The sequence below is a fragment of the Rosa rugosa genome, chromosome 3 (genome assembly GCF_958449725.1).
Source record: "Rosa rugosa chromosome 3, drRosRugo1.1, whole genome shotgun sequence".
Classification (NCBI taxonomy): domain Eukaryota; kingdom Viridiplantae; phylum Streptophyta; class Magnoliopsida; order Rosales; family Rosaceae; genus Rosa; species Rosa rugosa.
Window position 1 is genome coordinate 46,054,771 of NC_084822.1, and position 26,190 is coordinate 46,080,960.

Genomic DNA, 26,190 nt, shown 5'->3' on the forward strand with positions numbered 1-26,190 from the left:
AGCTGCCCACTTCTGTGATAAGCTCTCCCATTGACTGGATCATGCTGCCATGTTGCTTCTTTCGTTGGCGAGGCTCTAAGCCCTTGATCGCCAATTTGATCAACTCTTTCTCAGGCAAGATCACGTTCAGTTTGGCCTTCTGAATCTGGAAGCGTTGAAGGTATGCAACAGCGGACTCAGTAGGCTGCTGGGCCATCTGAGTGAGAGAAGCCAGATCGACCTCTGTTAATGTTTGGATCCGTGGGGATCTAATTAACGATAAGTAAAGAGAGAGAGAGAGAGAGAGAAAGAGTTGACACGAGATGTATAGTGGTTCGCCTCCGCATGAGCGGGAGACTACGTCCACTTGAATGTTTAACTAGTGTGCTCGGTCCTTGCGGCCCAAAGGGATTACATGAGATGTAATGGGATGAATTTCTAAGTGGGAGGAGAGTTCCTTTTATAGGTGAAGGAGTGCTCTTCCTTTACATTTTCTTAGATGTGGGACTCAAAGTTACTATTCTAGTCTAGAAATGCATATTGTGGAGGCAACTTGGCAAGGGCGGGAAGGTGGCTTCCCGGTGGCGGATTTGCGACTTCCGGATACCGCCGCGTAGCCTGAACATAGGGCTACACGATGCGTGTCTCGGTTGGGCCTTGCCATGTCTTGTGGATGTCCCAAAGTGGGTGTTATTTATGCTTGGTGATGTAGCAAATACTCCATATTGTTGGAGGTATGTACAAGTCCCCGAAGTCCCCAAGTAAGAGGAGCTTCTTGGTTGGGGAGTTATACACATGATGTCACCAAGCATAAGTAACCAGGCGGCACGGAGCCCCTACAAGTCCCCGAACTCCGTAAGCAAGAAGGGACTCGTTAATCTGCATAACAAAGACAAAAAAACAGGCATACGTAGAATGCTCGTTGCATTGGGCAACAAATGTGAGTTGTATGAATATGCGTTGGCATATATAAACGTATGGGGTGCGTGATACATATGATACGATCGATTATGACGTACAAACTCGAGAGCGCGTATGGTCGTGTGAGCATATGGATTGCATATGATAAATGTGAGTTGTATGAGCGCTGCGAAGGTAAGCGTTTGTTTGGTTGTCGCTCGTATTAATGGAACGCGAAAAGAATTTGATTTGTTGTGGGCGACAAATGGTAGAAGAATTCAATGTTCCATTAACGTGTGGTGTGTCGAGTAGACATGAATGTGAAGCTTGGGAATGCCGGGAAGGCATGAGCGGGAAGCTCGAGGGTTGCCGGGGAGGCATGAGCGGAAAGCTCAAGGGTTGCCGGGAAGGCATGAGCGGAAGCTCAAGGGTTGCCGGGGAGGCATGAGCGGAAGCTCATGGTGATGCCCTGAGGCATGAGCGTGACCGTTGCTAATTATGCCGGGCTGTATGTACAAGTCCCCGAAGTCCCCAGTCAAGGAGGGTGTTCTGGCGGGTTGATACCAAAGCGTAGCTTTGTGCCGTATATCAAGCATAATTAGTGCGAGTGCGTCGTCCATCTAGAATTGGTTGGAGCGAACGCTTTTGCCCTTTCGGGTGGGCCCCTGCTAGGCCCTGCGAGGAGTCCCCCACTCCTGGCTATAGACCTCCGGATGGTCAGAAAATTGTTTGATGAGGGGAGCTGCGCGGAGCAGAGGGTGTTGGGTAGCGAGCCCAATCTTTGGTACCCAAGCGTCGGGGTTAACTGCCGGATCAATGGCTGCCGTAGGCTGTGTTAACTAGTCCCTTTACTATTTCTCAAAGGAGAAACTTGACTGCAATGCCGCGTAGCGGTCATTGTCATTATGAGGCGTTGCCTTACCGCTTGGCGGTTGGTCGTAGACCATAGACTCGTAAAGTTTGTATCTGTATGAAAAATGATAAACACATAGAGCAAGTAATAATGTTTTGTTCGAGTGTCCCATGTTTATTTAATTGAGTTGCAATTAAATAGAAGCATGGCATATGTGTATAGCATGTACTTGTAATGTGGATGCTAATACCATTTTTGCATTTTGTAGATATGCTAAAGGATCATTGAGATCGGTATGTGAAGCATGGTATATCTAGTATGTGAGATCTAGAAAGTGTTGCCAAATCTATGAAATGTTGTAGGCATGCTTAAAAGTTATGGAAGCATGTAAAGATATATCAAGTGTGATATTCGATAAGCATGCGTAGAAGTAGTAAAAGCATGTGATTGGCATGGCATTAGCTCAAATTGAAAGAGCGGAAAAGGTAAGATATAATGACTTATCTTATGCCGATTTGGAGGCTAGCGGAGTTGGCCGAGCATGACGGTCAATTGCTTGTGGCGGATAAAGTACTCCGATAATGTCCGTCAACTCGTAGTTGCGGTTGAATGCTCGATAGAAATAATTGAATTTCCTTGAAACAAAAATAGATGATTAATATGTGGATTTGTAAAATCGACATCAAAAATTTGCATATATACTTTGATAAAATTTTAAGTAAAGTTTATAAGCAAATGAAACATGGCCGTGATGGTAGCGTTTACATATAAATGTATATGGCCCAAGTGACAAGAATCAACTTGGTATACGCACGCAATAGCCTATATATATATATGTGTACAAGTTCCTACCCAGAAATGATATAGTCAGAAGCACGAGCCCGTCGTCAGATTTTTAATGACCAAAAAATTGGATGGGCAGATGACAAGTTTGTTTGTATAGTTATGTGCGTAGCACATGTATGGCATAGCATGTTGGATGTGCACTTGTCATTGTTTCATGGGACTAGCATGCTTTAACATATGGGTTTATTATATGTATACATATATATGCATATGCATGTATATCACAAGGCACGGATGGGCCACCTAAATGCATGTCATGTGCAAGTTGAATCCCATCTATCAATTAAGAGTGCCGCAAGTGTATGTCATGAATTTAGAACATAGCATAGCACGTGCACCCTTTATTAATTGTCAGAGGGTATGTGGCTTGAGTCTAAGCTGTTTGACAAATAATAATTTAATTGTGTGATGTTGACAATCTCATATATCTCGATAGCAGAGGCAAATTGAGAGAAGAGAGAGGCTTAGCTTATTTTGCAGATTTTGACAGCCATCAAAGCTCGGGGCACCGTTTGGGTTGCTGTTGATGCTAGCGGTGCCTGCTGGAGGTGCTAGCGGAGCTGGTTATCGGTAATGGAGTTAGCGGAGCTGGTGACCGCCGGTGGTGGGGGAGCTGCTAAGATGGCGCTAGCGGAGCATTGGGCCGGCGGAGCGGAGCATTTGGCCGGTGGTTTTTAAGAACATGGGTTCTTGGCGGAGGGTGTGAGCTCAGCGGAGACTTGGTTAAGCGGTGCAGCTCGACGGTGAACTTTAGCGGTGCAACTCGGCAGTGATGGCGGAGAAACCCGGCGGAGGTTTCCCAGCGCGGCGGTGTACAGACCGGTGGTGTCCGCCTGGCGGAGGTTGAGCAACGAGCAGTGAGATCTGCTGGGTGCCCAGAGCATATTTCTGGGTGTTCAAAGCTTGGTGGTGCCGCGAGTACTAGGTAGCGGTACGTGGTGTTCAGCGGAGACACAGACCTCGGCGGAGTTTGAGTTCAGCGGAGGCTCAGAGTGCGGCGGAGACAGTTTGCCTTTGATGGTCGGAGCGGTTGATGGGGCGATGTTGGAGTTGCTGCATGGCAACTGGCGGAGGCTGCAGTCGCTGGCGGAGGAGCTCAGCGGAGCCGCCAGAGCCTGGTGCCTGGCGGTGGTTGTAGCTAGCTGCGGATTTGGTGTGCAGCGGTATACAGTTCAGCGGGGCGCTGATGACTGAAGAATGCCAAAGGGTGTCCAGAGCAAATCTCTGGGTGTCCAGAGCAATTTGACACCTAAAATTTTTTTTTTTTTTTTTTATTGCATCGTTGACCAAAAGTTGACCAAGCCTTGATGGGCGTTGACCGACCCCGCCGGGAGTTGACCGAGCATTGACCGCCCCATATGTTGGTGTTTTGAGCAGTTTCTGCAAATTTTGACCACTCCTTGGGCGTTGACTACGTGTTGACCGGCCCTCAAAGTGCAAATTTCTGCACATTTCTGCTCTAGTTGAGTAGTTGTACCGCTGGAGTGATGTTTGATCATGCCTTGGCAAAAGTTGCCGCCAAGAAACACAACTTCAAACATGAACTCACTGGGAGCCAATGAAAATTCATGGATGACCAAAGAGAAATGGGGTGACCAATGAATTTGAAGTAGCTCAAAGAAGGAGGGAAAATTTGCTTTGAGTTCCGCTAAGCAGACTTAGCTCACGGTAGGTGACGAAGCCATTGTGTTGGCTTCCCACAGACGGCGCCAATGTTAATGTTTGGATCCATGGGGATCTAATTAACGATAAGTAAAGAGAGATAGAGAGAGAGAAAGAGTTGACACGAGATGTATAGTGGTTCGCCTCCGCATGAGCGGGAGACTACGTCCATTTGAATGTTTAACTAGTGTGTTCGGTCCTTGCGGCCCAAAGGGATTACATGAGATGTAATGGGATGAATTTCTAAGTGGGAGGAGAGTTCTTTTTATAGGTGAAGGAGAGTTCTTTTTATAGGTGAAGGAGTGCTCTTCCTTTACATTTTCTTAGATGTGGGACTCAAAGTTACTATTCTAGTCTAGAAATGCATATTGTGGAGGCAACTTGGCAAGGGCGGGAAGGTGGCTTCCCGGTGGCGGATTTGCGACTTCCGGATACCGCCGCGTAGCCTGAACATAGGGCTACACGATGCGTGTCTCGGTTGGGCCTTGCCATGTCTTGTGGATGTCCCAAAGTGGGTGTTATTTATGCTTGGTGATGTAGCAAATACTCCATATTGTTGGAGGTATGTACAACCTCAGGCTCAATGGCTCCAAAAGTTTCTCGAAAGAGCTTTTCCATTGCGGGCCAATCTGCGACTGTTCCTGGTCGGAGTTTGGAAAACCATCTAAAGGCAGCTCCCAAAAGAGAAGTACCAAAGATCCTGCACTTGAGGATGTCATCATTCTGGTACTGGCCGCATTGCACCCTGAACCTGGCCAGGTGAGTTACTGCATTCTCGGTGTCTTCCCCTGAAAAAGTAGAAAATATGATATTTTTATAACCCCTGGGGAAGGGCGCGAGCATTATATGTGGTGGGAAAGGTCCCTCATAAACCCCGTCCATTTGGGCCCTAGGATTAGCCAGCCTGATCATCTCCTCTACCTCTTCTCGTCTCACATATTCTGGGCCCGGAGGAGGAGGAGGTATCGCCGCCGTATGGCGAGCAGCCTGCAAGGGTATTGCTTGGTTTACAGTTGCTGCCCCCTCTCCTGTCTGTACAACGCGGGTTGTAGCTGGTTGTTGAAGAGTCACTGCTGGCATAGGCATCTCTTTTGCCAAAGCTGTTATTTTGACCGGGTTACCAGCCTGGTCAATCCCGTAATAGCTTCCTGGCAGCTCTTGATATACGTTTTCTGCCCCATCGCTGTCGTATTGAACGAACACAGTGGAATCGGACGAAGTTTCACCACCTTTCGACGCCTGCTGCTTCTGTCTGGCGGTCTGTCCGCCTGACGAAGTGGCCTTTTCTTTGCTACCGCCGATAACCAGTGCTTGTTCTTTATTTTTCAGTGGCGTAGCAGCAACGGTTGCGGAAGGTGTAGCGGTATTGCTGTTAACCTTCTCTCGCTGATTAGGCGGCACGTACTTGCCTGAACCAGACGGTTGGCCAAGGGAGCCAAGGGAGCCAAGGGAGCCAAGAATAGCGTTAGGATCTCCTAACGTTTTATGCAACACTTCTCTAGCTTGGTTCAACTCAGCTCTTTGCATGGCCACCTCGGTTGCGAGATTAGCTCCATCCTTGCGAAGACCTGCCATATCTGACGCCGTCTGCTTGGTCTGGTTCGCAATAGCCTCTATGATTTCTTTCTGCTACTGATTCTGCTCATCTGCGATACCTGTAGCATGAGCTCTTAATGCACTTTCTGTTTGTGCAATTTGTTGCTTAGTATCCTCAGCCTATCGGGAAATACGCTGGTTTATTTCGCGTATGATCCGGTTTGTCTTCGCGGTTTCCCTTTCAAAATCAGCGGCTATCTTCTTGCGATGATTTTCAATATTCTCCAGGATGATCGCGAACCTGACCTCGGAGGTCGCTCCCTCTGGAATAGGCTTCGCAACGAAAGCCTCTCTTTCTTCACTTCCCACTGTATTGGAGACAGCGGTAGTGACAGGCTCACTGGCCTGATTAGTAATGACACTCGTACCCTCAGTAACGGTCAGGTGATTCTCTCCCTGTTCAGCTGACATATCCGATGATTGGAGATGACGAGAAAATCTTTGAGTCACTTGTTCTTCCGAAAGACCACGACAGTCCGCGCGAGAATGCGGTCTGTAACTGAAGGTCTTATGCTTAGGGCAGTTAGCGTAAACCTTCTGGTAAGGATTTTCGCTTGACTTCCCAATGGCTACGTTCACGAAGAGACACTATGTAAGTCCCACTGGGCGTGTCAAAATGTTTGACGCGGAAACCAGTTGACCTGCAAACTGTCTCTTTTGTTGCTGTGATTGCTTTTGGGCTCAAACACATATTACATAATTCCACTGGTTCATTGTTTGCCTTCATCTGATCACACAATAAATGGTGCACTTGGGTTCGTCAGTTTCCTTCACACAATTGATTCAGTACTTGGCTTTGCAATGATCTCTGATTGATTCTCATGGTCATCGTCTTCAGAGCTCTTCTTTATATTCCCTACTTCCAATTGAGTTCGAGTATTTATTTCACCTGCTGTTACTTACTATGTCATTGTTTTCTACAGAAGCAACCCTGTTTGTGCTTGGTATCTTATCATTTAGACTATATTCTGGTAAGACAGCTTTCTTGGTGTTCTTACAGACCAAGAACATAATCATCTGCCTGATGTGCTCATATTTTTCTCTATTTCTTTGCCTCTTAATCTTAGTATTTATGCTTAGTCCTCCTTATTTCGAGTCATTTATGTTGTTACAGTGTTTTTGTAGGTTTGTCTCATAAAGAGAAGAAAAGAAGCTAAAATGAGGTTGAAAGACGCCCAGGTTCCAGAATCTGTCTCTGCAGAACATCCAACTTCACCGAATTACTGGGAGTTACCCAGATCGAATCAGACAATGAGCCTTATATGTATGGAAAGCTACGGATGTCTACTTTCTGTAGAATTTTACGGATCTCGTTTTCGATACTTCTGGAGAAAGTTATGATTATTTGAGTGAAGATAGGTCGGACAGGAAATCTGCTCGGGAATTTACAACCATTCGTGGAGAACTCAAGTTTCGTAGTGCAAGATCATCAATCCTAATGTTTCAAGGAAGTTATATCAGATGAGTATTCAATGATGAACTTATTCCTACTTCTACAAGAGATATTTCAAGGTTTTCCCATTCCAAATGAAGAAAGGAATATAAATCCAAGTTTTACAAGGAAACATGAAGCCAAAGATGAGCAGAAATCTTCCCTATATAAGGGAGCACGAATTTACATGAGAGGAGAGTCTCGGAGCACAATGTAGACGCCTAAGGAGCGGAGACGACTCATCCATCTTTCCCTTCTTTTCCCCTTCCATTCTTTTTATGTTTTTTTCCTATGTTTTAATTAAATATATTTTGCTAAACCTTTTTCTAGGGTTAGGATGATGCCCTATCATGATTGTTTATGTACTTTGATATTTTATTGATGGATTTATAGTTTCTTTATGATGAATGCTTAATCACTATTTGAATTGATGCTTTATGTTTAAGTTCTTTGATTGATCACCTTAGGGCTTTGCATATAGTAATTGGAAGACAAATTTGAAGCAGAGATGCAATATAATTTGATTAGCTTCTTGTGATTAAGTGTGGTAAATTACATTATTACTTGAGAAAGACTAATGGTTTGCTTGATTCCCTTGTTTTCTAAAACGTAATGAGTCTTGCATGTTAAATTTATACCTGAGAAGGATAAACTGCATAGTTAGGATATAAGATCTTTACCCGAGAAGGAGAGCATCATACACTTAAGGAAAACTATGGTCTAGAGTACCTGAGAAGGACTTAGATACGGGAATTATCATCTGGAGAAACAAAAGAATCTGTTAATTGCATTGAAACATAAATAGGATTGTTAGTGGTTGATTCGGAAACCCTAGGTTTTATCATTATTTGTCTGTTTCTTTAATTCTCAAATTAATTGTTTATTGAAAAAACCCAAAAATCAATATCTTCTTTTGCTTGATTGTTTATGTGATTTTGTGTTTGGATTAATTAGGTTAGGATTTAAATTGATCATCAATCCTCAGTTGGAACGACCTCGTACTTGCACACTATACTAACGACGATTCGTGCGCTTGCGAGTTTTAATTAAAATTTCACAACACTGCCCAATCCCAAAGGCGAACCCTAGGATGTTTGGTGCCTATACAAATAAACAGGAGAGGAAATAAGCAACATAGTTCATCAGCACATAAAAATTTGTTTTTGGAAGTTTATGTTAGAGGTGAAGGAAGCAGAACAGAATGAAATTGTACCGCTATGAATAAATCCCTTATTAAAAGGCCATAGAAGAACCACATAACAGCACAAAGAGTTAAGCAGAATGACATAGGGAATGTCCACTCTTTGTTTTAATAACCAGCCTCTGAAAAAACAAGTCAATGGTTTTACTTTTATGTTTATACTTAATAAGTGCAAGTATACAAAATAAGCAGAAAAGAGGGAAGAGTACCCTGGCTTTTGGTGGTGCATAAATCATGTAGATTACAAGGTACACAGTTTCGATGAAGCAGCCAATGTAATTGATCGCGATGAGAATCAAACCATTTGTCTTGAGGAAGCCATAGTAGAGCGTTAACATGGCGCTAAACAATGCCACTGAATAGGGTATAGATTGGAACCTTGTGTTGATTTTGTCTTGAAAATCCTATAAAATGTTGGTCCGCAAAAGATTACAAAGTTAGTCAATCCCATATGCATGAAAATCACAGAGAGAGAGAGAGAGAGAGAGAGAGAGAGATGATTACAGTGGGGCAAGGTAGACGAGGAAGGCGACGATGGTACCTATAGAAGTTTCAGAAACAGAGGTAAACACAGAGACTTTAATTTAGAGAATTGAAACATTAGTAAAACAGAATACTGTTTAAGATTTGCTTATTTGGTAAAAGCTAGAAGATAGCTACATCAACTAGATAGCTATACTAGATACACTACCCAGAATGCCAAACACAGAGGCCATAAGATGAAGATCAGGGGCTGCCATTCTTGAATGTAAAGCTCAGCTCTGCTCGTAAATGACTGACCGAGAGTTTGAGGCTTTGAGGGAAAGCTCTTTAACACAAGGACTCAAGTAGAAGTTTTTGATCCGAGTTCCTGCATTGATCGAGTGAACGTATATATACGAGTAAAGAAAATGGGGAGCTCGATCAAGCATGATTGCATTACACAATATGAACATCCAATATGTGTGAAATCACTAGAGGACACTTGCGCTGGGAAGCTCCATTATAAGCTTCTGTTTGCTAGCTAGCTAATAACTGACGAGAAGGCAGAGGTACCAACTAGAAGTTTCCGAAGGAGTGGTCTAGTCTAGACCAAAAGGATTTAGAATTAGAAGCAAATCAGGAACATCCAATGTAATAACTTAATATGGTTGCTATGCATTGGACTTGCTTTTCACCATTACCTATTTACCTTTTTTGGGGTTATATATTTCTTGAGTGGGCTAAAAGCTTATTAGAAGTCAAAATTGATTTCGAACATCATGGTGGCTCAAGGGTCTATTTCGAACATCTTTTCATATCTTCTGATAAAAATATGGACAGAAGTATACGGACGAAAGTGCAAATTAGGTCAAATTAATTGGTAGGTACAAAACTACCTTTCACATAAGTGGTTTGGGTAGCAAGTGCACGTACCAAAACTACCTTCATAAACTTAATTGGTACAAGATCAAAATTAGTTTTGCTTGCTATACTACTTTCATAAACTCAATAGTACTTGCCCTCTGAATTCAATAGGTCTTTGCTTTTTCTCAAGACCTTTCTTAAACTACAAGTTTGCTAGGATATCAAGCATCCAAAATAATGGTAGCAATCTTGTCACACCTATATAATATATAGTTGTCTTTAACTAATCAGTGCTCGTTCTTTTTCTAGCTTGCAATAGAGATCGAACAGCCTCAAAACTCGAAGAGTACGTGATCGATATAAAGATAAAGTAGAGAATCATTTTATTTTCTAGACATCGTGTTCACTCTTGTTTTTGCAATCAAAGTCCATGGTTCATTGTGATTCCATTCTCAGTCCGAAATAACAACACTACTCTAGCTCCACGATTCGCTCTGGTTTTTGTTAGCTTTTTGGGTGAGGTTTGAGGAGTTTAGTTCCCTTGCAACGAAGTTTTGGTTACTGCCTCAGCTAGAGGCCGCATTCAGTGAATATTACGAGACTCTTTCGCATAGTGGTGATTCATTGATAACATCCATGGTTTATTGATAAATAAAAAAGGACAAAGGAAGAAGAAGGAGAAGGGAGAAAGAAGAGAGCGATTGTCTGCAAATGACTACATTTTGATTAATTATGTGAAATGAAATATACAGTAACATGTTCTATACCCTCGTTACATATTCCAACATCCCTCTCATATAGTTCTATACCCTCATTAATTGGGTATCAAACATATTGGTTGGAACAGCAATATTAAACCCAGTGACCACCCAGAGCTTGGCCTGATGTATATAACCTGAGTAAAAACCTTTAAGCAAATACTGCCCACATGACCCTTTCTCTCTGAACTTTCCACAGTCACAAGCTTGAGTGAATCATCCAGTCCAAAAGTACAGACCATGGTAAACAATGATACCAACACATGATATATAGAATCCATGATATAGATCAGCAATACCATCAGATTTCAATGTCGTCTTGTAGAGCCAGACCATTGAATTTTCTTTCTCCTCCCTTCTTTGCATTCGTAGAATCATTAGTCAAAAGGGTTCAAGCATAGTCAAACCACAAGAAGCCTTGCTTCTAGCAGCAAGGACAGAGAACACAAGGATGCAGCAACCATGTCTGATATGTGCTAAGCAATGGACCAGGAACCACAACTTCCTTGACACCATTTGGTAAAACCCCCCTCAAGGTGAAGAAGGGTCCAGAAGTCTATCCACACCAATCCCCATTCAAATCTGATAATGCATTCTACTTGTGTAACAACTGCATATGGTTGGATACATAATAACCCAAGATTCAATGAGAAAGGAAATCGACTTCCTCTGATCTGGTATAGCAATAGTATGCACAACAGCAATTGTAATGGATTAGATGACAACTATACCAAGTTAGGAAGTAAGATCTGTAGCAGAGCAGGTCATTGCAAGCAGCCTTGTTAAAACTGTCAATTGTATAAGTAAACTGGAGCATCCATTGACACATCAACTTCCATTTACATATCAAATGTCGAATGGGCAGGAAGAAGTAGAACACTAGTGCTGTAGCTTCTGTCACACTTCAAACAACCAAGAGTATGTATCATGAAGCTAGCAGAGACACATTTTCACCTCTTGCAAATCATAGACTAACAAGGTAGATATTCAAGTCATTCACTGCAGCTATTGACATCCAGAATCAAAAGTAAGAGCAGAACAGCCACACTGCTGAATGCAGTGAACACTCCAAGGCTCATCTTCAAAGCCTCGAACTTCATCAAGTCCAAGTTATAAATGTGTTTGGAATGCATGTAGAAGGGTACATCATGGCCATGTTCACCCATCCTCTTCACTCCAGTTGAGCAAACCCTCTAGTTGCTGATTTTTATAGCAATGCATCTTGCAAACGGCCTTTATCACCTTAACTTCAGAACTTCAATGGCACTTTAGCTAATGAAGACAAGACTAAGAAAACATCAAACCCACAATTCTTCAACATGGCTCTATTCACATCATATAGTTTTGACTCCAACTCTTCTGCATCACCCAATCATATACTGCATAAACTTCTAAGACGCTGCACAATAATGTTTCCATCCACTTCTCAATTTGGATTCTGATTCACTGCAAGATTTTCTTTTAGAAGAAGTGAAGAACAAGACATCTCCAAAGTTTTGTTAGACGGAGAACAGGACATCTCCAAGAGTTATGTTGTACTCCAAAGGTAATGTTATACGGAGGACTGGACATCTCCAGAGTTGTTATACATCTCCAAGGTCTTGTTTAATTTGTTAGTGGGTGGAAAACACTAAACAACAGCAATCAACCTTATGTCATCAAAAGATTCACCACCTAGGCAGTACAATGCGGAAAGAATGCAGGCAGATGAAGGAATCCATAATCATCAAGATCATATATCAGAAGAACACATCCTTATATCACCTAATGACAATTGAAGAATTTGCAAGTCTAGGCTATCAATACATAGACACTCTCACTCCATGAGATAAGAGAGTGAATCTGCATTTTCGAGTGAATAATCGAAGCAATCTTGATTCAACAGAGTGAAAAGGCAAATCCACGGTGACCAATGAGTGAAGAAAGCAATTACGGAATCCTCGACGAAGTAAACTGGAGCAACCGTGATACTTGGAAATCATAGATAATGGATAATGAGATCTTGCTCAAGCTTTGAGCGAGAATCCATTGCAGAAGCCTTAAGATGCATGCGCAGGTGATATCGAATTTGGGGTTTAGGGGATAGAAATTGATGGCGCGACCGCGCGAGCAAAACAAAGAGGAACTAGAGCTTCAGGATCAATGGCGCGAGCCTAGACGCTCTGATACCGTGATAACATCCATGGTTTATTGATAAAAAAAGGACAAAGGAAGAAGAATGAGAAGGGAGAGACGAGAGATTGTCTGCAAAGGTATACATTTTGATCAAGGGAATTGTATGAAATGAAAAATACAGCAACTATAATCATTATATAGTTCTAATGATATTACGATAATACCCTCGTTACATATATGCGTGTTTAAAATGTACTTGACACCTAATAAGTAATTAGTTTGCATTCGCCAATTACAGAACCCAGATTGTAAAAAAAGGCTTTTGGGAGCTTGTTCGTGTTCGTACCTCTTATTTCATATTTTTGGAATTGAAAAGTTCATGAATAATTACGTCAAATTGAGCCCCTTCTCAAGATGACGCCGTAGGCAGCGGCCAAGGTCGCCTTGACTTTGGGCCGGCCCTCCAATGGATTCTGATCATCATCAGTTTCAGAACTCTTCTTTGCGTCCCCAGCTACCGGTCGAGAATTAATGACAATTGCTATTGTCATGTCATCATTTAGTGAAGCAGCAACCATATTTGTGCTTGGTATCAGATCACCTAGACGGAATTCCGTCAAGACAGCTATCTTGGTTTTCTTCCTGTAGACGAGGATCATAATCATCTGAACAATTCCGAACGCAAACCCTAACACGTTTGGTGCCTAATACGTACAAAGATGAAACAAAGCAGGCACAGTTATCAGCATCATCAGCATAAAGAACATGTCAGTGGATCTGTATAAGAGGCGAACAAATTAAGCAGGAAAGAGAGAAAATTGTACCGCTATGAATAAATCTCTTATTAAAAGGCCATAGAAGAACCACATGACAGCGCACAGAGTTAGGCTCAATGACAAAGGGAATGACATGTACTCCACACTCTTTGTTTTAATAACCTGCCTCTGAAAAAGTAAGGGTAAAAGGAATTCAATATATCAATATTAATTCTTACCAGCTGGAGTTAAAAACAGTTGATATCTCTCATATATATAAGTATATTTTGAGCCCTTCTATTAATGGTTTTTTTTTTTTGTCATCTTAAAGGATTTCTTATGGGATCCACTTTTCGATAACATTTCGACATCTCGACCGTTCAGTTTTTAGGTCTTAATGTATAGATCACTTATGTAAATTTTCAGCCAAATTGATGATCGTTAAGGTATCGAACTAAATTAATTCAATGGACGAACCGAATCTGTCAAACCTTTATAATTGTAAACCACAGTTATAAATGATTTATCGATTATCTTATTTGGCTGAAAATTTGCAGAGATAATCTGCTCATATAAACCTAAAAACTGAATGGTTGAGATGTGAATATGTGATCGAAAAGTTAGTCTAATAAGTAATCCTTTAAAATGGCCAAAAAAATGGATTCTCGTCGTGTGTATACATATAAATATGGGTGAGACTCTAATAAAGACCTTTAAATGAGGACTTTATGATGACTTTTAAATCAACTGTTGGTGATATGTATTTGTAGAATTATATTTCAACTAAAATTAGGATCACTCATCTAACCGTTGATTTGAAAGTCCTCACTAGAGTCTATCTCTTCCCTATATAATTAAATCATGGTTAGATGTTATATTAATTTTACCATAATTGTAAGAGGAGCAGCAAACACACAGACATTGAACACGATTACTATCCACCCAACAACTTTCAACCTCAGAAGAACATTTGGGACTAGGCTTGTACACAATAACATCAAACCATAACCCAAGATATTAAACAGAATAAGCAGCTTTGTTGCAAAAGTCTGCAAAATGGAAAGCAAATTTTTAGTTTAGTCTTCACGTACTTATTTTTAGTGCAAGTATAAAAAATAAGCAGAAAAGGGAGAATACAATGTGATTTAAGTACCCTGGATTTTGGTGTTGCATATATCATGAACACAACAAGGTACACGGTTTCGATGAAGCAGCCAATGGAATTTATCGTGATGAGCAGCAAACAGTTTGTCTTGACGAAGGCATAGTAGAGTGTCAACATGGCGCTAAACAATGACACTGAATAGGGTATAGATGGGAATCCTTGTGTTGATTTTTTCTTGAAAATCCAATAAAATGTTGGTCTGCAAAAAGAATAAAATAGAAACAAACACCATTATGCATGAAGAATATGACATGAAATCCCGTATGCATGAAGATCAGAGAGAGAGAGAGAGAGAGGTAGGTTACAGTGGGGCTAGGTAAACGAGGAACGCGACGATGGTACCTACAGAAATTTAAGAAACAGGAGAAAACAGAGTATATAGTTAGAGAGCTGAAATAAAACAGAGAAGATATAATTTATAAAGTTTTGGTGAGAGCTAGAGATAGCTCTATGAAGTAGCTAGCCAGAGTTGTAAGAAAGACGAGTACCCAAAATTCCAAACACAGAAGCCATAAGATCAAGATCAAGGGCTCCCATTATTGGTGTGAAGCTCTGCTCTTTAGTTATACTGAGAGTGTTGGGAGTTTAGCTAGGGAGAAGTATCAAAACAAAGGCTCGGGTTGAGATTGTCGATGTAGATTATTGCACCTATCGAGTCATTTATATATTCAGTAAGAAATATCCCAGCTCGATCATAGATGCACTGATGGCCGGCATTACATATTAAACTGTTATCTTCGCAATCACTTAGAGCAGTAGAGAGTTAGCTGGTAAGCTCCACTATAAGTTTGCTTTTTTGATTAATTAGCTAATTACTGAATAGGGCAGAGAGCACAGCTTGGAGTTCCCGAAGGGGTGGGCTAGTATTGACCAATGTAAAAATCCATTAAAATCGAAGTGAATCAAAAACATCCCATGCAAAAGGGTGGAGCCGTGGAGGCCCTCCAACAACGAAAGTGGAAATCAAAACACTCATTGTTCATCAAAGTAGCACGGGGTTAACAGTAAAAATTGATTTCAACGTCTTTTCTTTTTTTTAGAAAGTATTAAAGTAGCACGCCTCTCCAGTCTCCACCCGAAATTGGCACTGTTTGGACGAGGAGATTCCTAATGACTGATTTCATACTCAATGATTTCATATCCAGTGTAAGAAATTTGCAATTCACACTCAAAGTAATGGTTAAAGTGTTATAAATGGTTAAGAAAAATATTAGAAAGAGTAACAATTTTGGCGAATGAATTATGAAATTTTTTAACAAAGGAAGTGATTATTAGTGGTACATGTACCAAAAGATGTGAATTTGTAGGTACCCAAAAGATACATTTGATGATAAGTCATGTACTATAGGGGTAAAGCTATGGTATGTTAACATTTCTCATACATCAACTATTTTTACCACTTTAGGGACTCATGTTACCACTTTGAGAACTAATATTACTATTTTGAGGACTCATATGGTAAACTAAGAAAATTTACCACTTTAAATACTCATGTTACCACTTTGAGGACTAATATTACTATTTTGAGGACTCATATGGTAAACTAAGAAAATTTACCACTTTAAAGACTCATGTTACCACTTTGAGGACTAATATTACTATTTTGAGGACTCATTTTACAACTTTTAAGGCAATTGTATGCATGCCATACGTTAACACATTGTAGAATTTTCCACATTGTAGAATTGAAATGTCCTCCCACATGGGGACTTTACTGGGTTAGGGAGAACGCGCCCCACGCGCGAGCGAAAAAAGAAAAAACAAAAGGAGAGTTTTCTCTCCCGGCCGTACGCCGGTGGATTCCCCGCCGCTGCGTTATGGTCCGGGAGGGGAGTATGGTGTTCTAAGTAGTGCTAGGGGTCCATGGTGGCGGCGTGGCTCTGGGTTGGTGGTTGGGTTGTCGATTCCGGGTGTCGGCGGTTCGTTCTCGATCTGCTTTTCTGGTTTCATGGATGTTTTGCGGTGATGGTGCAGCGGCGGATCTTGGGGTCCCGGCGATGATCTCTTTCGCCACCGTCCCTGCGTGTTGGGTTATGGCTGCCTTGGTCTAGATGCGGCGATACCGATCCCGGATGGGATCGATCCGATCTCGTTTTTGGATCTGTGGGGTTATGATCCGTGTGCTGGGGTGGTTTTTGTTGTGTGTCAGGGCGGAGCTGCGGCGAAGGGGTTCGACGTGGAGCTGTTTTGACGTGTGACGATGGCCTGGTGACGTTGGCTGTTGCTGGCGGTCGTCGGATCTGCAGGTTGTGCTTGGCCGTGGCTGGGAGTGGCGGTCTTTGGGCTGGGCCTGGTTTCTTGGGCCGTTTTGTTGTTTATGTTTCACATTGTTTTATTCTGTTGTTTGCTGTATACTGGTTTATTTGGTTGGTTGTTTTTGGTGTTAATAAGTCCCTCCTCTTGTGAGCGTGGGCGAGGTTAAAGTCCCTCTTCGGAGGGCATGGTTAAAGTCCCTCTTCGGAGGGCATGGTTAAAGTCTCTCTTCGGAGGGCTTGGTTAAAGTCCCTCCTCGGAGGGCATGGTTAAAGTCCCTCTTCGGAGGGCAGGTTTACAGTCCCTTCTCGGAGGGTTTGTTTTCTTTTTTGGTTAGCGGCGGTGCTTTCTGGTTATCAACTGGTTGGTGAATCACCCCTACACGTGGTCTGGCTGTTTTGGGACACGGTGTTCGAACGGGTGCAAACAATTCATCGGCTGTTGATAATGCGGATACATCGCCTTTTTTTCGGTCTGGATTAGGGTTTTGTTTGGTTAGGGGGTTGGGTTCGTTTCAGCTCATGTAAGTCACCCATGGTGATGGTCCCGTAACTCTGGTGTAATTGTTGTGCAACCACAGGTTGCCTAGTTATTAATGGATTGTTTACTTTTCTATCAAAAAAAAAAAAGGTCACAATCGTAAAATTATGAAGTAAATGACATCAAAGGTGGAGGTTGGTCTTAATGGGCAAATAAGTGGAGTTAGCATTACAGTATTGCACTCTTATCAAGCATTACTTGATAAATATGTAATAATTGAAATTCATTATTGCGGCTTGATTGCTTGCTTTGGTCAATGTCCCATGATAAAGTTTTTGGTCCTACTGAACTGTACAACAACGAGATTAGAACAAGCCTCATAATTTTAGTAGCTGCAAGTCTGCAACAATTTTATTATTTAGAACTTTTAGATGAGATCAAAAGTAGGTCAATCGTTTATTTTATCTTACTATTTAATACTTATACAGAGGGGAGGATTCAGTACACCGACGTGCACTTACATCGACATAAATGAATGATTAGATTATATTAAATACACTCTTAGGTTATTAATAAAAATATTAATTATAAATATCAAGAGTTCAGATCATCTTATAAGTGTTTAGTTATTTGCACTGTCGGTGCATAGAATAATTTCCACTTATACATGGCCTAAATATTAAGAACACTGGCTGTAGTAATTAATTAGGTTGAACTGTGACTCTTGAATCAAAAAGAAAATTTTATGAAATGGAGAGAATAGAGAGAAGAAAAGAGATAAAAGAATACGGAAGAGTTGAGTACATATATTATTTCATTGGGATGAAATTCCTATTTAGACTATTACAATGGGTAATAAAATAGGAAACATACACTAATTATGTCTTTCATACAATGAAATTACAGTTACATACTCAACACAATTGCAATGTTCAACTATTGCATGGTTGTAGCGCATATTTATGTGGATATTCGATTTATAACAATAGTAAACACTAAATTCTACATTTTTCACTTAAAAATGAAAAACTTATGTCACTACACTAGCTAGATGAGCATAGCCGCTTAAAGAACTTGCATCGTTTAGGAGAGGTCCTTTTCTGTTTTTTGCTTTTGGCTGAGGCCTTTCGATTGAATAGTTCAGAACTACAGATATTTATATTGAGGCCCTTCTGAGTGTGAGTCCCAAGGCGGTGGTGGGCGACCCCTTGTCTTCCGGCCGCCCCTGCTTTGGTAGTTGATTCTCATGATCATCAGTTTCAGAACTCTTCTTTGCGTCCCCTTCTTTCAACTGAATCTGAGTACCAATGTCAATTATTGTCATTGCTACTCTTATGTCAGCATTTTCCGGAACAGCAACCCGTCTGTTTGTGCTTAGTGTCTGATCATTTAGACTATCTATCGGTAAACCAGCTTTCTTTGTGCTCTTCCGGTAGATGTAGAACATCATCATCTGCACAATCCCGAATATAAACCCTAACACGTTTGGTGCCTGTATGTACCAAACAGGAAAGAAAGCAACAAGTCATCAGCTTTATTATATATTGTAGGTTAGTGGATCTATAAGAGGTAAAGGAAAAAGGGAAGATAGAAATCGTACCGCTATGAATAAATCTCTTATTAGAAGGCCATAGAAGAACCACAGGACAGCACATAGGGTTAAGCTTAATGACAAAGAGAATGACATGAACTCGCAACTCTTTGTTTTGATAACGTGTTTCTGAAAAAGTAAGGGTAAAAGGAGTTGAACATCAATATTAGTTACTATTAGGTGGAGTACGTTATAATTATAAACAGTAATGATTACATAAAATGAGGTTAAGAAATTATATTACGTACCAGAATAGTAAGAGGAGCAGCAAATACACCAACATTAAACACGATAGTAACCCACCCAACAATTTTCAACCGCAGAAAATCATTTGGGATTAGGCATGTACATAATACGATCAAACCAAAACCCAAAACATTAAAGAGGCCAAGAAACTTTGCTGTGAAGATCTGCAAAACCAAACGGAAGTTTTAATTTAATTAATCTTCTTCGCTCTTAACATATACAAGTGAAAGTATACAAATTAATTACAAAATAAACAGGAAGGGGAGAAGACAATGAGAGTTTAATTAGTACCCTGGATTTTGGTGGTGCATAAATCATGAACAATAAAAGGTACCCGGTTTCAATTAAGATGCCAAGAGAATTGATCGCGATGATAATCATAGAATGTGTCTTGAGGAAGGCATAGTAGAGCGTCAACATGGCGCTAAACAATGCCACTGAGTAGGGTAGAGATGGGAATCCATATGTTGATTTTTTCTTGTAAATCCAATAAAATGTGGGTCTGCACAAAAAGGAAACAATATCAGTCAGTCAAATCACATGAAATCCCATATGCATGAAGATCGCAGAGAAAAGAAAGAGAGAGAGAGAGAGAGAGATTACATTGGAGCTAGGTAAACGAGGAACGAGCCGACGGTACCTATAGAAATTGCAAACAGAGACTTTAGAGAGATGAAAAAAGGGGTTTTAATAAAACAGTTAATAATTGTTAAGTTTTGGTGAGAGCTAGGAGATGATACTGGCTAGCTTCTTAAAAGAGATCGATAAGTACCCATAATTCCAAATATAGAGGCCATAAGATGAAGATTAAGGGGTGCCATTCTTGGTGCGAAGTGAAGAAAAGCTAGCTCTTTAGTTACTGAGAGAGAGCTGAGGATTTGAGCTAGGGAAACCACTAAGACACAGAGCCCCAGTAAGTTGAGCTCGTCTGTTTATTCTTGCCTCAATCTAGTGCATGTATATATATGCATGATTGAGCCCAGCTAGTGCATGTATCTTTAGCCCAGCTCGATCAATCATGCACTGATATTATTTGTGAAATCATTCACCTGGAGCAGTACAGAAGGATAGCTCCACTAAACTTTAACTAATAATTGAAGAGGACCGAGGACGCACCTAGGAGTATCCAAGGGGTGGGCTCAAGTGTCGACCGACCTCTTACTCCCAGTAAAACCAGGAATAAGATCAAGAACATATTAACAGAGGGTACGTGGAGGCCTTCCAACAACAACTTTGGTGGCTGCTTTAGTAATTTTTGATTCCTTAACGTCTTTTCATCTTCTGTAGTTAATGTTTCGGTAGGTACTAAAAATCAGCCGCAAATATCTGAAATGTTCCCATTATGCTTCCTGCTTCGATCATGATCCATCTCATATATTTCTGAAAATTACCCCAAGTCATGCATTTGTATCTTTACGATAAATATTTAGGAACATTATAGCATTTTTGATGAATGTATTACATACATATTTTTGTTAATAAATTAATCTTTAAGGTCAGGGTAAGCTAGGTTGTGACCTAAGTAAATAAAAAAAAAATCATATCTTGATTAAGATTCTAGATCCGTAGTGTAACACAATGCTATAAGATAATTAGATCCGAGTTAGAACTCTAAAATATGTGGTTTTTAATATTTTAGCTACAAATATTATAATTAAAAATACTTTACAAAATTTGGAGCATACAATTTTTTATTTTTACAAAGAAAAATTATCTTAATTTGTTCTGATTAATTTTATGGTTTTTGAACATTTCAGAAACTATTTAATTTTCATCATTTGTCAAATTCTATCTCCGAGACAGTGGCAAAAAACTATATATATATATATATATATATATATATATATATATCGCAATGAATTCGCAACACTGTTTTGGAAAAAAATCGAATTTGAAATTGTATCGAGATTTATGTGGCGGACCGTAACAAGGGTGAGCCCGCACTACAAAGGACGCACTACACGGGTGATGATGACTCATCGTCCTCGTACGCGTAGAGTCATGCAAATGGCAAGGGGGGGCCCGACCACGTGTTGAAATCTGACACACTCTGAGTACAAAAACTTTAGAAAGTAACTCGTGTCGCAACTCTATTGGATAAGGAGGTCGACCGCCCCCAGTTGAGGGGAGGTAGTTGTTCTCGATCGTTCATTCTCATTTTGTTTCCGAGCCATGAAAGAAAGATGTCATTGTAACAAATTTGAAATTTGACTGCTCTGTTTTCTGCCAAAAAAAAAAAAAAAAAAAACTATTTTTCCGGCTAGGATTGCGCTGTTTCAAATGCACGTTTATGATGATGTACCTAATACACGTTTATGATGATGTACCCAATACATTAATTTGCGAATCATTATGTCTCTCACGGGAGTGGGGAAATCCCAAGGAGTTGAGCTCGAGTGTAACTGACAAATTTAGTCCACGGTATAGATATTTATTAATTTCCAATTAAATTGTTAGCACAGCTATGCTTTATGTTATGTTGTAGAGGCGCATTTACTTACAAATTAAAGAATTATAAAAATGTCAAATCTGTTACTTTGTTTAATCGATCTGTATCAATTCGAACGAATTAAATTCCTATGAAGGAGAGGTGAGAGTGAGATTTCATATGGATCGGAAAATAGTTGATTATGAATCAATTATTGTACACCAAAACTGCCTTCAAATGCGAGTAATTAAACAGATCTTTATTTTTGTTTCTAATTAATAATGAGTAGACATGCGAATGCTTACTGTTGAAATGAGAGAGTCTGGAGAAGAAATCATTGGAGGGGAGAAGGAATGGGGGATAAGAGTGAGTCATTCCATTAAGGTGTTTAGTTGTTGTTTAGTGTTGTCTAAGATAGATCATACTAGAAATGAATCTGATCCCGTCGACTTGATTATGCTCCTAATAGTTGCTTTCCAGTAAACCAACTCGATCACTAACATGACCATGTAGAGAAGTATATTGTATTTTGGGGTCAGTAAGAAAAGGTAGCTGTAAGTTTTGGTATGAAATTTATTTAGGAGTTTTACTCGTTAATTACCCACCAGATAATTTTTGAGTTCACTCTCTAGGTGAACCTGCTCAATTTTTTTTGGGAAAATTACTGATCCCCCCTTTAACTTTTGGTGAGTCGACAGTTCAGTCCATGTTATTTCAATTTTAACAGATAACTCCCCAAACATTCAAATTTCACACAATTTGATCCAAAATTACCATTTTACCCCTCACTTATTTTTTTTTATTCTTCTCTCTCTCTCTTTTATACATATGTATATATATGTGTGTGTGTGTGTGAGTATATATGTATGTATATGTGTATATTTTTATTCTTCTCTCTCTCTTTTTATATATATTTATATGTATATATGTGTGTGTACATATACATATGCAGATATATACATACATATATATATATATATATATATATATATATATATATATATATATCTAATGTGTTTATGTATTTGGTAAGTCTATATACTATGTTTATGTTTCATATTATAAAAAAAATTCACAACTTTTATATATCTAATGTGTGTGTATATATATATATATATATGTATGTATATGTATATGTATATGTATATGTAGATATATAAATATATGTATAATTTTATACATATGTGTGTGTGTATATATAATGTATATGTGTGTGTGTGTATATGTATGTATGTATGTATGTATGTATATGTATATATGTGTGTGTGTGTGTATTAGATATATAAAAAAGAAGAAGTGAGGGGTAAAATGGTCATTTTGGACCAAATTGTGTGAAATTTGAATGTGTGGGGAGTTATCTGTTAAAATTGGAATAGCAGGGACTGAACTGTCGAATCCTAAAAAGTTAGAGGGGGGACCAGTAATTTCCCCATTTTTTTTTTATAAGAAAAGAAAAACTATTTAAGGAGGGAAGCCTCTTTTTTTTTTTTTTTTTTGGTCGTGAAACTGATATTCATAAAGCCAAACGGCATAGAAGGCCCAAACAAAGCCAAGGGCAGGCAACAAACCCCTCAAAGTCAGAAATTCATACGAATTAAGACATGAGTAGGATAAAATTAAAAGCCCAAGCAGCCCAAAAAACCCAAACCCTAATCAAAGCTTCTTCTTCATCTCCAACTTGTAGCCGCCATAGCAGATTCGTCACCGGAGCTCCGACGGAAATCGCGAGCGAGGATTGGTAACCAAGGGTGGTCTGCAGAGGTGAGGATACGGACAGAGCCGCCATACATTCTCCAGTTGACCGATTACGAGAAGATCTCGCAAAAAAGAACAACAACAACCAAGCCAAAATAGATCTTAGCAAAGAAACCTGAGATCTGAAGAGGTGGTTGCAGAGGTGTACGAAAGCTTCCATGGCAGGACAAGGTAGACAAGAAGAAGGAGATTTGTTCACGGTTTGAAAATCTTGAGGAGCAAAGGAAGAACAAAAATTGAGAATGACCATGAAAAACAAATCTGAGAGTATATCTTAGAGATTTAGATCTAAGATCTAAAAACAGATTTGATTTGTGAGGGCAAAATCAGATGCAAAAGAAGAGGAAAAAACAAGGAGAACAACTCACCACAGAGGATGAGGAATCACCACAGAGGATGAAGGGTCACCACATGGGTGAGGGAAAACCAAAGAGAAAAGCAGGAGCTGTGAGAAGAGAGAGCTGGGGTTAGAGAGAAGCAGGAGCCTCTCTCTCTAGAAGCAGGAGACTCTCGTGACTAAAAAAAAAAAAGAGTTACTTCAGTTTCACATTTCGTGGTGTTCCGAGGGAAGCCTCTTGGGCACCCAAAGTTTACAACGTCAAAAATTAAGGCTCTAGAAGCCTCACTTGGAACCCTATCACTCCAAGACATAGGAGAAGCAGCATCACGTGGCTTCCCGGCGACGGATTTGCGACTTCCGGGTACCGTAGCGTAGCTTGAACATAGGGCTACAAGATGCAAGTAGCGGTTGGGCCTCACCATGGCTTGTGGGTGTCCCAAAGAGGGTGTTACTTATGCTTGGTGAGATAGCAAATACTCTATATTGTTGGAGGTATGTACAAGTCCCCAAGTAAGAGGAGCTTCTTGGTTGGGGAGTTATAAGCGTGAAGTCATCAAGCATAAGTAACCGGGCGGTACGGACCCCCTACAAGTCCCCGAACTCCGTAAGCAAGAAGGGACTCGTTAACCTGCACAACAAAGACAAAAAACAGGCATACGTAGAATGCTCGTTGCATTGGGCAACAATGTGAGTTGCCTTGATATGCGTTGGCATATATAAACGTATGGGGTGTGTGATATATGTTGATGCATACACGCGAATGGTGCCGAGTACGATCGATTATGACGTACAAACTCGAGAACGCGTATGGTCGTGTGAGCATATGGATAGCATATGATAAATGTGTGACGCGCGCAAGGAGACGAACGAGGTCGAGTTTGACTGGATTACGCTCGTGTTAATGGAACGCGAAAAGAATTTGATTTGTCGCAGTTGGTAAACGACAAATGGTAGAAAAATTCAATGTTCCATTAACGTGTGGTGTGTCGAGTAGACATGAGCGTAAAGCTTGAGGATTGCAGGGAAGGCATGAGAGGAAAGCTCGTGAGCGGGAAACTCGGGGTTGCCGGGAAGGCATGAGCGGAAGCTCGTGGGTTGCCGGGGAGGCATAAACGGAAGCTCAAGGGTTGCCGGGGAGGCATGAGCGGGAAGCTCGTGAGCGGAAGCTCCAGGGTTGCCGGGAAGGCATGAGCGGAAGCTCGGGGTGCCGGGAAGGCATGAGCGGTGAGCTCAATGGTTGCCGGGAAGGCATGAGCGGTGAGCTCAATGGTTGCCGGGAAGGCATGAGCGGAAGCTCGTGGGTTGCCGGGGAGGCATGAGCGGAAGCTCGTGGTGCCGGGAAGGCATGAGCGGTGAGCTCAATGGTTGCCGGGAAGGCATGAGCGGTGAGCTCAAGGGTGCCGGGAAGGCATGAGCGGTGAGATCAATGGTTGCCGGGAAGGCATGAGCGGTGAGCTCAAGGGTGCCGGGAAGGCATGAGCGGTAAGCTCAATGGTTGCCGGGAAGGCATGAGCGGAAGCTCAAGGGTGTCGGGAAGGCATGAGCGGTAAGCTCGTGAGCGGAAGCTCGGGGGTGCCGCGAAGGCATGAGCGGTAAGCTCGTGAGCGGGAAGCTCGAGGGTGCCGCGAAGGCGTGAGCGGTAAGCTCGTGAGCGGGAAGCTCGAGGGTGCCGCGAAGGCGTGAGCGGTAAGCTCGTGAGCGGAAGCTCGGGGGTGCCGCGAAGGCGTGAGCGGTAAGCTCGTGAGCGGAAGCTCGGGGGTGCCGCGAAGGCGTGAGCGGTAAGCTCGTGAGCGGAAGCTCGGGGGTGTCGCGAAGGCCTAAGCGGTAAGCTTGTGAGCGGGAAGCTCGGGGGTGCCGCGAAGGCGTGAGCGGTAAGCTCGTGAGCGGAAGCTCGGGGGTGTCGCGAAGGCCTAAGCGGTAAGCTCGTGAGCGGGAAGCTCGGGGGTGCCGCGAAGGCGTGAGCGGTAAGCTCGTGAGCGGAAGCTCGGGGGTGCCGCGAAGGTGTGAGCGGTAAGCTCGTGAGCGGAAGCTCGGGGGTGCCGCGAAGGCGTGAGCGGAAGCTCGTGGGGTGCCGCGAAGGCGTGAGCGGTAAGCTCGTGAGCGGAAGCTCGTGGGGTGCCGCGAAGGCGTGAGCGGTAAGCTCGTGGGGCGCCGCGAAGGTATGAGCGGTAAGCTCGTGAGCTGGAAGCTCGGGGGTGCCTCGAAGGCATGAGCGGTAAGCTCGTGAGCGGGAAGCTCGGGGGTGCCGCTGAGGTACGAGAGAGAAAAGCTCGGCGGTGCCGCTGAGGCACGAGCGCGAAGAGCTCGGCGGTGCCGCTGAGGCACAAGCGCGAAAGCTCGGCGGTTGCCGCTGAGGCGAGAGCGTGAAAGCTCGGCGGTGCTGCTAAGGCACGAGCGCGAAGAGCTCGGCGGTGCCGCTGAGGCATGAGCGCGGAGCTCGGTGTTGCCGCTGAGGCATGAGCGCGGAGCTCGGTGTTGCCATGAGGCATTAACGAGTAGCTCGAGGTGA

General features: G+C 41.8%; 2 protein-coding genes across 5 annotated transcripts; both read right to left on the bottom strand.

Annotated features, from left to right (window-relative positions):
* Nucleotides 1–11,594: 11,594 nt before the first annotated feature.
* On the bottom strand, nucleotides 11,595–15,346 carry LOC133735342 (bidirectional sugar transporter SWEET9-like). 4 transcript variants are annotated; one of them, XM_062162759.1, is made up of 7 exons: nucleotides 15,077–15,346; nucleotides 14,894–14,930; nucleotides 14,577–14,787; nucleotides 14,311–14,472; nucleotides 13,493–13,612; nucleotides 13,015–13,372; nucleotides 11,595–12,715 (listed from the first exon to the last, which is right to left on the bottom strand). In XM_062162759.1, the coding sequence occupies exons 1-6, from the start codon at nucleotides 15,123–15,125 to the stop codon at nucleotides 13,061–13,063; spliced, it is 891 nt and encodes a 296-aa protein (XP_062018743.1). In that variant the 5' UTR covers nucleotides 15,126–15,346; the 3' UTR covers nucleotides 11,595–12,715; nucleotides 13,015–13,060. The 4 variants fall into 4 exon arrangements, with proteins under 4 accessions (XP_062018743.1, XP_062018742.1, XP_062018741.1 ...); XM_062162758.1 differs by having other exon boundaries at nucleotides 11,595–12,797; XM_062162757.1 differs by lacking the exon at nucleotides 11,595–12,715 and having other exon boundaries at nucleotides 12,804–13,372; nucleotides 15,077–15,345.
* A 2,758-nt stretch (nucleotides 15,347–18,104) lies between these two features.
* LOC133738934 (bidirectional sugar transporter SWEET9-like) lies at nucleotides 18,105–20,118 on the bottom strand. Its single transcript, XM_062166621.1, has 6 exons — nucleotides 19,931–20,118; nucleotides 19,762–19,798; nucleotides 19,450–19,660; nucleotides 19,161–19,322; nucleotides 18,922–19,041; nucleotides 18,105–18,813 (listed from the first exon to the last, which is right to left on the bottom strand). The coding sequence occupies exons 1-6, from the start codon at nucleotides 19,977–19,979 to the stop codon at nucleotides 18,478–18,480; spliced, it is 915 nt and encodes a 304-aa protein (XP_062022605.1). The 5' UTR covers nucleotides 19,980–20,118; the 3' UTR covers nucleotides 18,105–18,477.
* Between the last annotated feature and the right edge of the window lie 6,072 nt (nucleotides 20,119–26,190).

Coding starts and splice junctions, on each gene's coding strand:
- LOC133735342 (XM_062162759.1), bottom strand. CDS start 15,125: ATGGGAGCCCTTGATCTTGATCTTATGGCTTCTGTGTTTGGAATTTTG. Junction 14,931..15,076: donor TTCTGTGTTTGGAATTTTGG/GTACTCGTCTTT, acceptor AAATTTCTGTAG/GTACCATCGTCGCGTTCCTC. Junction 13,373..13,492: donor TAAGAGATTTATTCATAGCG/GTACAATTTTCT, acceptor TGTACGTATTAG/GCACCAAACGTGTTAGGGTT.
- LOC133738934 (XM_062166621.1), bottom strand. CDS start 19,979: ATGGCACCCCTTAATCTTCATCTTATGGCCTCTATATTTGGAATTATG. Junction 19,323..19,449: donor ATGCACCACCAAAATCCAGG/GTACTAATTAAA, acceptor TTGGTTTTGCAG/ATCTTCACAGCAAAGTTTCT. Junction 18,814..18,921: donor TAAGAGATTTATTCATAGCG/GTACGATTTCTA, acceptor TGGTACATACAG/GCACCAAACGTGTTAGGGTT.